Source organism: Polypterus senegalus, chromosome 6 (assembly GCF_016835505.1).
Source record: "Polypterus senegalus isolate Bchr_013 chromosome 6, ASM1683550v1, whole genome shotgun sequence".
Classification (NCBI taxonomy): domain Eukaryota; kingdom Metazoa; phylum Chordata; class Cladistia; order Polypteriformes; family Polypteridae; genus Polypterus; species Polypterus senegalus.
In genome coordinates, this window is record NC_053159.1 from 175,976,373 (window position 1) to 175,988,212 (window position 11,840).

General features: G+C 43.9%; 1 protein-coding gene across 2 annotated transcripts in view; it reads left to right on the top strand.

The window, feature by feature from the left end:
* The window catches only part of LOC120530599 (CAP-Gly domain-containing linker protein 1-like), a 78,167-nt gene extending 66,894 nt beyond the window's left edge, over positions 1 to 11,273 (top strand). The window contains exons 8-10 of one of the 2 annotated variants that reach the window (XM_039755020.1): positions 2,903 to 3,036; positions 5,721 to 5,809; positions 10,906 to 11,273. In XM_039755020.1, coding sequence (XP_039610954.1) covers positions 2,903 to 3,036; positions 5,721 to 5,809; positions 10,906 to 11,163 — 481 coding nt within the window. In that variant the 3' untranslated portion in view covers positions 11,164 to 11,273. The remainder of the gene's footprint in view (positions 1 to 2,902; positions 3,037 to 5,720; positions 5,810 to 10,905) is intronic. The other variant, XM_039755021.1, reaches the window with a different exon arrangement.
* The last annotated feature ends 567 nt before the right edge of the window (positions 11,274 to 11,840 follow it).

Consider the following 11,840-nt stretch of genomic DNA (forward strand, 5'->3'; position numbering starts at 1 on the left):
GTCACCTCAAATAGAGTAGAAATTCTGTATAACAAATAAGCTGCTCAATAAAATTAAAGGACCAGTTTGAAAACACATCAGATCTCAATGGGAAAAAAAATCCTGCTATTGACTGGTTAATGTGTTAGGAATGAAAGGATGGCACATCATCTGATGGGGATGAAAATGATCAACCTACAGAGGGCTGAATTCAATGACACCCCGAAAATCAAAGTGAAAAAATGATGCGGCAGGCAGGCTGGTCTACTGGTCCATTTTGACCAAACATTCATTGCAGCAACTCCAAATCGTACTCAGAAGTTTGCATGGCTCCCACGTGCCTGTATGCAAGCTGGACAACTCGGGTGGGGTATGCTCCCAACGAGACAACGGAGGGTGTGCTGGGGGATCTCCTCCCAGATCTGGACCAGGGCATCACTGAGCTCCTGGACAGTCTGAGGTGCAACCTGGCAGCGTCAGATGGACTGAAACATGATGTCCCACCCAGAGGTGTTCTATTGGTTTGAGGTCTAGCGAGTGAGCGTGGGGGCCAGTCATTGGTATCACTTCCTTCATCCTCCAGGAACTGCCTGCATACTCTCGCCACATGAGGCCGGGCATTGTCGTGCACCAGGAGGAACCCAGGAGCCACTGCCCCAGCACGGGGTCTGACAATGGGTCCAAGGATTTCATCCCGATACTTAATGGCAGTCGAGGTGCCGTTGTCTAGCCTGTAGAGGTCTGTGCGTCCCCTCCATGGATATGCCTCCCCAGACCACCAAACCGGTCATACTGAACGATGTTACAGGCAGCATAACGTTCTCCATGGTTTCTTGAGACCATTTCACGTCTGTCACTTGTGCTCAGGGTGAACCTGCTCTCATCTGTGAAAAGCACAGGGTGCCAGTGGTGGACCTGCCAATTTTGGTATTCTATGGCAAATGACAGGCAGTTAGAACAGGGCCCACCTGATGATGTCAGACCCTCAGGCCACCCTCATGATGTCTGCTTCTGATTGTTTGGTCAGAGACATTCACACCAGTAACCTGCCTGCTCGAGGTCATTTTGTAGGCTCTGGCAGTGCTCATCCTGTTCCTCTTTGCCCAAAGCAGCAGATACCGGTCAGTCCTGCTGATGGGTTAAGGACCTTCTACGAGGGGCCCTGTCCAGCTCTCCTAGAGTAACTAGAGATTTCTTTCTGTCATCTCCATCTTGCTCTGTCACACCCATCACCTGCATGTCCTCTCTCTCCACATCCATAAACCTTCTCTTAGGCCTTCCTCTTTTCCTCTTCCCTGCCAGCTCTATCCTTCACATCCTTCTCCCAGTATACCCAGCATCTCTCCTCTGCACACGTCCACACCAATGCAATCTCGCCTCTCTGACTTTGTCTCCCAGCCGTCCCACCTGAGCTGACCCTCTAATGTCCTCATTTCCAATCCTGTCCATCCTCGTCACCCCCAATGCAAATCTTAACATCTTTAACTCTGCCACCTCCAGCTCTGTCTCAGTGCCACTGTCTCCAGCCCATATGCCATAGCTGGTCTCACTACCGTCATGCACTATTGGGTTTAATTAAACACTTGGCAGGAAAGTGAAGAGAAAAAAGTGAAGGACTGAGAATTACTCCTCCATTTTAGCCTTCAAATCATTTGGATGATATCCTTAGAAAGGGGAAGAAAATCTCGGATATGATCATGACCTGACCTAGCAGAGTTAAAGCACTAACAAGCCAGGAAATCAAATTATTGGCAAGAATTACTTTCTAATTAAGCAACCGGGTGAGAACAAAAACCAGCAGCCACTGCGGCCCTCCAGGACTGTGACTGAGGACCCCTGCCCTAAATGGTCCTGTCCGTCTGTACGCCTTTCCTTCACTGCTGCTCTATTTCCGTTTTCTGCCAAAATTCTTCTGCGACTCCGAGGGGCTTTGGCCCCTTCTTATCACTAAGGTGTCCTCGAAGGTCTCACATCATCCTTATCTAAACTCTATATGAGGACATCCTGTTCCTCTTTGCCCAAAGCAGCAGATACCGGTCAGTCCTGCTGATGGGTTAAGGACCTTCTACGAGGGCCCCTGTCCAGCTCTCCTAGAGTAACTGCCTGTCTGTCTCCTGGAATCTCCTCCATACCCTTGAGACTGTGCTGGGAGACGCAGCAAACCTTCTGGCAATGCCATGTATTGATGTGCCTACCATCCTGGAGAAGTTGGACTACCTGTGCCACCTCTGTAGGGTCCAGGTATCGCCTCATGCTACCAGTAGTGACACTGACCATAGACAAATGCAAACGAGTGACAAAACAGATGAGGAGAGAAAAATGTCAGTGGCCTCCACCTGTTAAACCATTCATTCCTGTTTTAGGGGTCATCTCAAAGCAGCTGAAACTGATTAACGACCCCCTCGGCTACTTAACTGACCAGATCAATAGCCCAGAAGTGTCATTGGCTTGATGTTATACTCGGATTAAAATGTGTTCCTTTAATTTTTTTGTGCAGCATACATTGGTGAGTGGAGAAAACACAAAATCTTCATCTTTAAATCATCTTTATAATTTTAACAGCCTACACTGGTCAGTACAGGGCATGAGATCTTAACAGGGTGGCACTAGCACCTCCAAACAGTGCCAGTTTGGCATCAAAGTGACAATGTTCTGAGTACATTGGGCAAGTGGGCACTGACCAACGATGAGCTGAACGGCCTTTTCTGATGTTCAAGGATCCAACAGCCTGGCAAAGAGACAGACGCAGTCCTAGTACCCCCTAGAGGGCGCTGTAACAAAACCATTCATAAATATCGATGGATTTTCTCTTTGGTTTAGGTGTATCGTGTGTTTTTCTTTTTTTTTAAGTGAAACGTACATTTATTTTGGAATTGTGGCATTACTTTGCAGATTTTCTTCTTTTTTTTAAATTTATTTAAAGAAAGAAGCCTTTTCTGAAGCTGGGTGAGCGCGTGGTGCTGGGAAGAGGACGGAAAGGAGTGGTGCGCTTCATAGGCCAGCTGGAGAGCATAAACAGCAAGGAGATTTACGTCGGCGTGGAACTAGACATCCCCTGTGAGTAGGCAAGCCGACCTTGGGCAGCAAGTTGTGGGTTGTGGGGAGCAGCGCATAAACCATTAGAAACTGGGAAATCACGAGAGACTTCAGAACTGGCCGGTAAGGCATGGGAACAACGCCAGCTGGAATGGTGCCCTATGTCATGATCTAACAGTAACAAAGTGGGAAATAATTACAAAGATACCTCAGAAAAGGTTTGTGGTGGCCACCGTGTATAATGTGGTTCAAGTAATAGCAGCAAACCGAGTCCAAAACAGAACTGACAAGGATAGGTTAAGATGGCGCCTTTAAAGCCTGATAAGTGAGGTCATCAGGGCAGGAAGTGGAAGTGACATCATCGAGCCTGGGTAGGATTTTACAAGGTCGGTCTACACTGGAAAGAGAGAAAGGATCGGTGCACTCTGCCACCCCCTGGTCCGGCATGGAATGACCCACTTATGAGCCCCTGAGCCCCATCCCACGTGCACGTGTGCGACAACAGTAATACGCAAATCACCTTCCAATAGTATAGAGAGACACTCATACACAAGTTTAAAACCAAACTTACTAGAAACAATTGAATAAAATTCTAATATTCATCGGTATAACTCTCTTACTTAACTCTTGTCCACAAGACTCATGAAACCTAAACGTGTTTATTAATCAACATTGCTTTCTTACTGAAGGACCTGAATCCCCCTGGGATCTTCCACACTTCCTCAGCCACCTCTAAAAACAGAACTTTTATACATGCCAGCCACTTTCCTACAAAGACGAGTTGCATATAAAAAAGAACTGACAATCTCCTTTACGTATTTTGCACTTTGACATTCTTTGAAACATTCTGACCTGTCATTGTTTACACGTCTTAAACTACTATCAGCGTACACCGGGTCGTGCGGCCATTTCTGTACTACCTCACACTGTGCTGGATTATCTATTATTTATTTATTATATTACATATTTATTGACTATATTTATGTATCTAGTTTACACAATACCATACATTGCGGCAATGTTCTTATTGCTTACTACACGTCATATTGCTGCTACTTCTTTGTCTTTTAATTTAAATGTTTTATTTGCACTTCATGTTGTTACACTGTGGACCCTGAGCTTCACAATTTTGTCCATCTGTAAACTTGTATATGGTTGAGATGACAATAAAGTTTGCTTTGAAATTGATATTTGATATTGAAATGGACTTAGTCAGTCAGGCATCCCCTAAATCAGGGGTCCTCAATCACGGTCCTGGAGGGCTGCAGGTTTTTGCTCCAACCCAGGTGCTTAATAAGAAGCTCTTATTGCTCGAGTAACACTTCTGCTTCACTTTAGTGGTCTCGCTCGTTACCATTTTGAACCCTTATTGCTTAGTTTAGTCTTAAACGGCTGGATTCTTGGTCCTTAATTTCTCCTAATTAGCAATAACATGCAAATGACAAAAGAGACCAGCATTTCTCCATTTAGCTTGTTACCATTTACACCTCTGTGTGTATTTATGCACGTCTTCATCATCTTCTTTCGGCTGCTCCCTTTAGGTATTGCCACAGTGGATCATCTTCTTCCATATCTTTCTGTCGTCTCCATCTTGCTCTGTCACCCCCATCACCGTCATGTCCTCTCTCTCCACATCCATAAACCTTCTCTTAGGCCTTCCTCTTTTCCTCTTCCCTGCCAGCTCTATCCTTCACATCCTTCTCCCAGTATACCCAGCATCTCTCCTCTGCACACGTCCACACCAACGCACTCTCGCCTCTCTGACTTTGTCTCCCAGCCGTCCAAACTGAGCTGACCCTCTAATGTCCTCATTTCTAATCCTATCCATCCTCGTCACCCCCAATGCAAATCTTAGCATCTTTAACTCTGCCACCTCCAGCTCTGTCTCCTCCTTTCTGGTCAGTGCCACCGTCTCCAGCCCATATGCCATAGCTGGTCTCACTACCGTCATGCACTATTGGGTTTAATTAAACACTTGGCAGGAAAGTGAAGAGAAAAAAGTGAAGGACTGAGAATTACTCCTCCATTTTAGCCTTCAAATCATTTGGATGATATCCTTAGAAAGGGGAAGAAAATCTCAGATATGATCATGACCTGACCTAGCAGAGTTAAAGCACTAACAAGCCAGGAAATCAAATTATTGGCAAGAATTACTTTCTAATTAAGCAACCGGGTGAGAACAAAAACCAGCAGCCACTGCGGCCCTCCAGGACTGTGACTGAGGACCCCCGCCCTAAATGGTCCTGTCCGTCTGTACGCCTTGCCTTCACTGCTGCTCTATTTCCGTTTTCTGCGACTCCGAGGGGCTTTGGCCCCTTCTTATCACTAAGGTGTCCTCGAAGGTCTCACATCATCCTTATCTAAACTCTATATGAGGACACAGTGGCCAAGGTTTTGAACAGCAGCGTAGTCGGTAGGATCATATCAGCAGCACATTCAAACACTGGATGTTAGTGATGCATATAAACTGCATTTACATTTGATGTTTTTGCAGTTTTTTCGTATATTTATTAAAAATGTTGGTTCAGACTTTTCTGATCTTTTTCATTTTCCTTTAATAAATGATATTGCACTGAATTCAGGCTAAAAGCTAAACGGATACTTTTACAAATTTGTCGGAAGAGGGTTTCCCTTAAAAACCTGAGGGGACGTGCATAGCCTTTAATGTTTTTTATTTTATTTCATTTTTTTTTTTAACCATGCAGGTGGCGAAAATGATGGAAAGACAAAGGGGAAAAGATATTTCACATGCCGGCCGTACCATGGCACCTTCGCTCAAATGTCAGCCGTCAAGGTAATTTTTATTAAAGTTTTCGCTGTTAACTACTGATCCTATCAGACAGCGCAAGTAAAATGCACCCGATTTAGGTCAAATATCCCAATTTTTTTCCAATAAATTTTTTCTGCAAATGCATCCTTGGTTGGGTTTCGAAGCTACTCTAAAACTCCAGTTTTCATAAATTTCCTACGTCTTTCTGATTATATCCATCCATCCATTATCCAACCCATTATATATCCCTGGTATTCTCAAAACGGAATCCGGGGTTTGCATGTGCAAGGATTTCCAAAATGGCGTAGCGGACTTCTCTTAGAAGCGTGGATTTTGAGTACGTTTTGTTTTTCCGATAGGCGTGTCGCTGTTTTAGAGCCTTTTGTATTTGCAGTTACCTTGGCAACATGTCCCAGAATACACTGCAAAACATTCCTCTGTGACGTGAGCACAGCAACCGTTTAAAGATCGTCCTCGTCAGCGACAGGTTATCCAGTTTTGACAGATAAGCCCTCGTTTCGCTTCCATATTCATTTTTGCTCTTCTCAGTTATGGAATCTCTGCTCGTGTTTCTTGACTGCGATTGATTTTTGGTTCTTGTTTAAGTTGTGGTCCTCAGTCGTGTTGCCTTCTGCCCATTCAGTGACTGCCATTCTTAGTCAGTGCACAGCAACTCCTGCCCAAGCAGAAATACATAAGAGACGAACAATGGCCAAAATCGAGCAGAATCGTCGACCCCAGTGCAAGCTGCTCGATATCACAGTGCAGAATAAGAACATTGGCCACATCATTTGTCAAGATTTCTACATATACTGTTAAAATTGAATAACAGCAACTTAAGTTTAAAAATATTTAAGAAGATTCACTTTTGAAGTGACTAGGGCAGTGCACGCTGGGTCATTTTAGTAAAATCTCTTCAGCCGTGAAGAATACGTGAAGACTTTGACAGAAACTGTTTGGAGCGGAGGTTATGACAACGCTGATCGGGGAAAGGTAACAAGAATACAGTGGTAGCCCTGTAGGGGGCGCTAGCTCTCTCCGAATTTAGCCTTCTAAAACAGTACTAAGCAGTAAAATGCCTCTTGGCAAAATAAAGGAGTACAACCACGAAACAAAAATGAAGGACGGAACTTAGCTTAATGTCGTTTTAACGCGGATTGCTCACAATCGGTTGAAAGAGGCTCACTTGGAGAAAGAAACGGATGACTTCATTTAAAACCTTGTCTAGTTTGTGGTGGAGCAGAGGCTGTAAGCCGGGAGCAGAGAAAGAAGAAAAGCAAAGCAAACATCTTGCCGTCAAAGTGGGGTCTTCTTTAGCACAAGGCGGTGGAGTTTGTCGCACAGATTAAACACTACCATCAGTACAAATGGAAAAATCAGGCAAAAGGTTTTATTTTCCTTAGTAATGAAGAGTTTGATACATTCATTTCCATGGATCTTTTAGAAACCATAAAAATCCCTAGAAATTCTAAAATGTATCCATACCACCAATATGTTCTCATGCATTTTCAGAAATAATTGCTTTTCTGCCACCATTATTCTTGTCTTGTCTTGGTAGCGTTCTCTATGACTCTGCTTTCCCCTTTTGTATTGTAAATGTGTAGCCTTTGCCTCAAGTCCCATCGATTTAGCACGGTTTATAAGGTATTGTACTTTATAACTTCTCCCCACCTTCCCTCATACATCTATAACCTCAGGCAATTAGGTGTAGTAAAAGCCAAGCATGAGTTAAATTATAATTTACATAATATATTATTGATAATATTCATAAATAATAAGTACAAGTGAATACTGGCAACCATACAACCTGATGAATGCTGATGTGTAGTTTCAGGCGGCACACAGACTTGTCAGTTACTTAAAATGTCTCTAGTTAAGTCCTCATTTTTGGTCAGCTTTCTTCAGAACAGGCCACATGCCTGTCTCAATATGGCTGCCGAGCTGTGCTCTTCAGTGTGTTGTCCTTATCAGTTCATGGTGTGTGAGAGACTCCTTCATCAGTTGTGGAGAGGGAGAGAGAGGGAGGGGTAAAGCAAGTAGATTTATAGACTTTCTGTCCAAACCCTACAGCCAATAGGGCGTCACGGTACTTAAAGGCTTCTGATACAAACCAATTCCAAACGGCCATCCTGCAGACCAATGGGGCACAGAATACCTTCACACCGGCCCCCCAATACCACGTGTTGAGCTGATGTTTGCCAGCGCGGTAGTTGGCCTCCATGTCCGGGTTGACTGAGGGAGCCCTGCAGATTTTATGACAGGGTTGGGTGCCTCAAACCAAAGAGACTCAGTCTTAAAAGGGGGTGGGGGGTACTTAACCATACAAATAAAGGCGTACAAAAAATTTATCAATTTTTATTCAAAATTTCACACCATAACAGCCTTCTATACACGTGGACCTTTCTAAACGATGTCCGGTCCATTCAGCGTGCCACAGGTGGACTCCACTCGAGGAGAAGTAAAGCAAACTGAATGAACCGGAGCACAATTCTGAGGGCCACAAAGGGGTCACATAATGATGATGTTTGGTTTTTTTTTTGTCATTTTGGGGCGTTGAGTGTTGTTTGATTTTTGGTCAGCTGTCTTCAGAACAGGCCGCATGCCTGTCTCAATATGGCTGCCGAGCTGTGCTCTTCATTGTGTTGTCCTTTTCATGGCGATGATGTGAGAGAGAGAGAGAGAGAGAGAGAGACAGAGGGAGGGAGGGAGGGGTAAAGCAAGCAAATTTATAGACTCTTTCTGTCCAAACCCTACAGCCAATAGGATGTCGTGGTACTTAATGGCTTCCGATTTAAAACCAAACAGGCAACTTTGGAACAATAGAATTCTGGTGCAACACAATGGTTTCACGGCAGCCCTCAATGGCACTTGTTAAGGTGAAGTTGGCCTCCATGTGGGGGCTGATTGAGAGAGCCCTGCAGAGAATCACTTGCCAAACTGGTCTGAGGCAGTTCACCCCGACCCTGTCGTAAAATTACAAAGAGACTCAGTCCTAATGGGGTGGGGGTCTCTTAACCATCAAACCATTGCTGTTCTTATCAATGATATAACACTAATGTTATATTGCTAAGTTACAAATAAAGACATACAAAATATTTATCAACTTGTATACAAAATTTCACACCACAACAATTCTTCAAACCAAAACACAGTTATCACCCACCCTAAGGGTGACCTTCCCGCAATGCCCACTAAATCACTTCTCACACTGCTGACCTAGGGGGTTGGTAGATAAGGGTGACTCTTCATGCATTAAGAAAAGTAAAAAAAGACAGACATGAGCCTTCAACGCTCTAACTCTTTCATAACCTAAAGCCAGCTAATAGAATAGAAAGTGGTGTGCCGCATGCACTGATACAGCGTGTTGCTGTTCCCACCTCAATTAGGACCCGAGGTCAGCTGTGCCACAGGTGATTCCGCAGCACCACACAAGTTCAAATGGAATGGAGCAGCATGGGGCTCTTTAACAGGGGCTGGAGGGCCAATCCTGCCACCAACTCCCCAAATTTCCCCTTGTACGCAGATTAACGTCATACCCAGGCTGGAGCAGTTGCAGGTTAAGGGCCTTGCTTGAGGGCCCCAAGGAGTTGAATAACTTCTGCCATTTGAATTTGGATGGAGATTATATTATTAAAGATTACTAAATCCTCTATACTGACAGACAACGAGTGCTCACCTGCAGATACAACACTAACAGCATGGTCCAGAGGAAAGGAGGAATGCTGGGGTCTTGGGTCCCACTGATATTAAGGAGAGGCTCATCTGTCTGATGTTTCATGTTTGTTGTACTACAACAGAACTGAGGAAGGCAAATAAAAATAGCGAAGACTTTAAATGAACTTCACTTGGAAAGCCTTCATGCAGGCACTGGCACTGCCAAGCAGCAATGTGGCAGGCTCATGGTACTTTGGAAGTGTGAAACCGTGCTGAAAAATTGGTACAAACTCATGTAACTTGCCTTCTCTTTAACACTACAATCTCTGAAGTCTAAGAAAAAACGTGTAATCCCGGCCCATCTTAAATTCATTCGCACCTCTCCGTCAGCGTCTTTTGTTTTGTAAGTGTCTCGATCAGCACAAGCAGCCTTCTATCTTATCCTCCCACCACCGCAAAAGGCTCTCCCAGCTCAAGCCTTGATTATCTCTTAGTGAGGTACTGGGAGTTGCATTGGGTAAATAATATATCGTTATATGGAGCACATATGTGCACACATTGTGTGTTCCGGGTCTATCTATGTAATTGGAGGATGACAGAAAAGTTGAACACATACCTAAAGGACAAACTTTTTTCATGGTTTAGTACTAACAACAAAATGTAGACATGAAGTGTATAATGTGTGAAGAGTGAAGTCCAAATGTCAAATAAGCTCTTTCACAAAAGGTACAAGTATAACAAAACAAGTACGCTTTTATTCAAGAATATGACCGAAGAAAAAGAATTTGGGCTAGTGTACTTCATTGTCATGACTGCTTTGGTAGTGCAGCGGTAAGAACTGTAGACGCATAATCAAGAGGTCGTGGGTTTGATCCTGGCCACTTCCCTGATTTAACGTTTTGAGTAGTGAGCTGCTCTTATTGTTACTATTATGCAATAAAAACATACATTTGATTTGAGTCTGTAACAGCCGCTGTAAATGTATGGTACAGGCCGGGATTGCGAGTTTTTTCGTAGGCTTCAGGGATTCTAGTATTAATTTATAGTTGTGTAATCTAACATTGTCTAGGCCATGACATCCTACATTTATTATTATTTAATTATTAATGCAGTGGATCTTAGCTCTTACTTTAAAATAAAATTTCCATTAAGAACACGGGGGCACTGTTGGAAACTTGTTAAGGGTAAATTTCGCACACACATTTTTTCACATTGAGAACCACAGAAACATGGAATAAGTGACCGAGGTGGACAGTAGGACTTTGGAAAACTTCAAAACTTGATTGGTGAACAGGATTATTGAGCGGGATGTCCTGATATAAAATATCAGCTGTCATAATGGGTGGAAAATGGAGTATTCAGTGGACCTCCAGTCATTCATGGGAAAAGTTCGGGTCACAGCAGGGATGACATTTTCTCAGCACGGCATGCTAGTTACATTTCTGTTCTCCTTCCTCTCTTTTCAGTCTTGCAAACCGCTAGCAGCTGCTGGCTGCACTCCCAACGGTCCTGACACAAGTGACTCAGATGAAGGCGGCAGCAGCAGCACCGACACCAGAAACGTCAAGAGGATACTCCGAAGGACCAGAAACCAGATGAACATCAACTCACCGGTTCGGTGTAAGCAGCCTCCAGGTGCCAATGAGCAGACGTCCGATCAAGGATCTCGAATCCCCCCTTTAGTCGACTCCAAGGGACTTCCGAAAATGAGCCCCATTGTTTGAAGGTGGCAGCAGGGCCTTCACGACATGTTTACTAGCTAGAGGAGTTTGGCACACTTAGAACAGAAATCCTAGAGCAAATTTTTCTGAGCACGGTGGGGTACATCACCCCATTCCCCAAATTATTTATTATTTTGCATTTGGCCGGCACCTTTAACTAAGATGGCTTACATGATCAGGATACGGTACAACTTCTTCTTCCTTTTTTTTAATAGTTGGAGTTCAGTGGTCAGAGATCAGGAATTGAATCAGAAACTTTGTGGTCTTAAGTCCAGAGTCTTAGCCACTGCAGCAGGGCTGACAAACTCAAATGTGGGCCGTAAATGAACACTTTATATGTCGAATGTGAGCAAGAATATATCGATAAGCAGCTACCACTACCCACCGGCACCTCTCTTCTTGTTACCATCATACAGTCATATGAAAAAGTTTGGGAACCCTTCTTAGTCTGCATCATAATTTACTCTACTTTGAACAAAAAAAGATAACCGTGGTATGTCTTTCATTTCCTAGGAACATCTGAGTACTGCGGTGTTTTCCGAACAAAGATTTTTAGTGCAGCAGTATTTAGTTATGAAATTAAATCAAATGTGAAAAACTGGCTGTGCACAAATGTGGGTCCCCTTGTAATTTTGCTGATTTGAATGCTTGTCACTGCTCAGTGCTGATTACTTGCAACA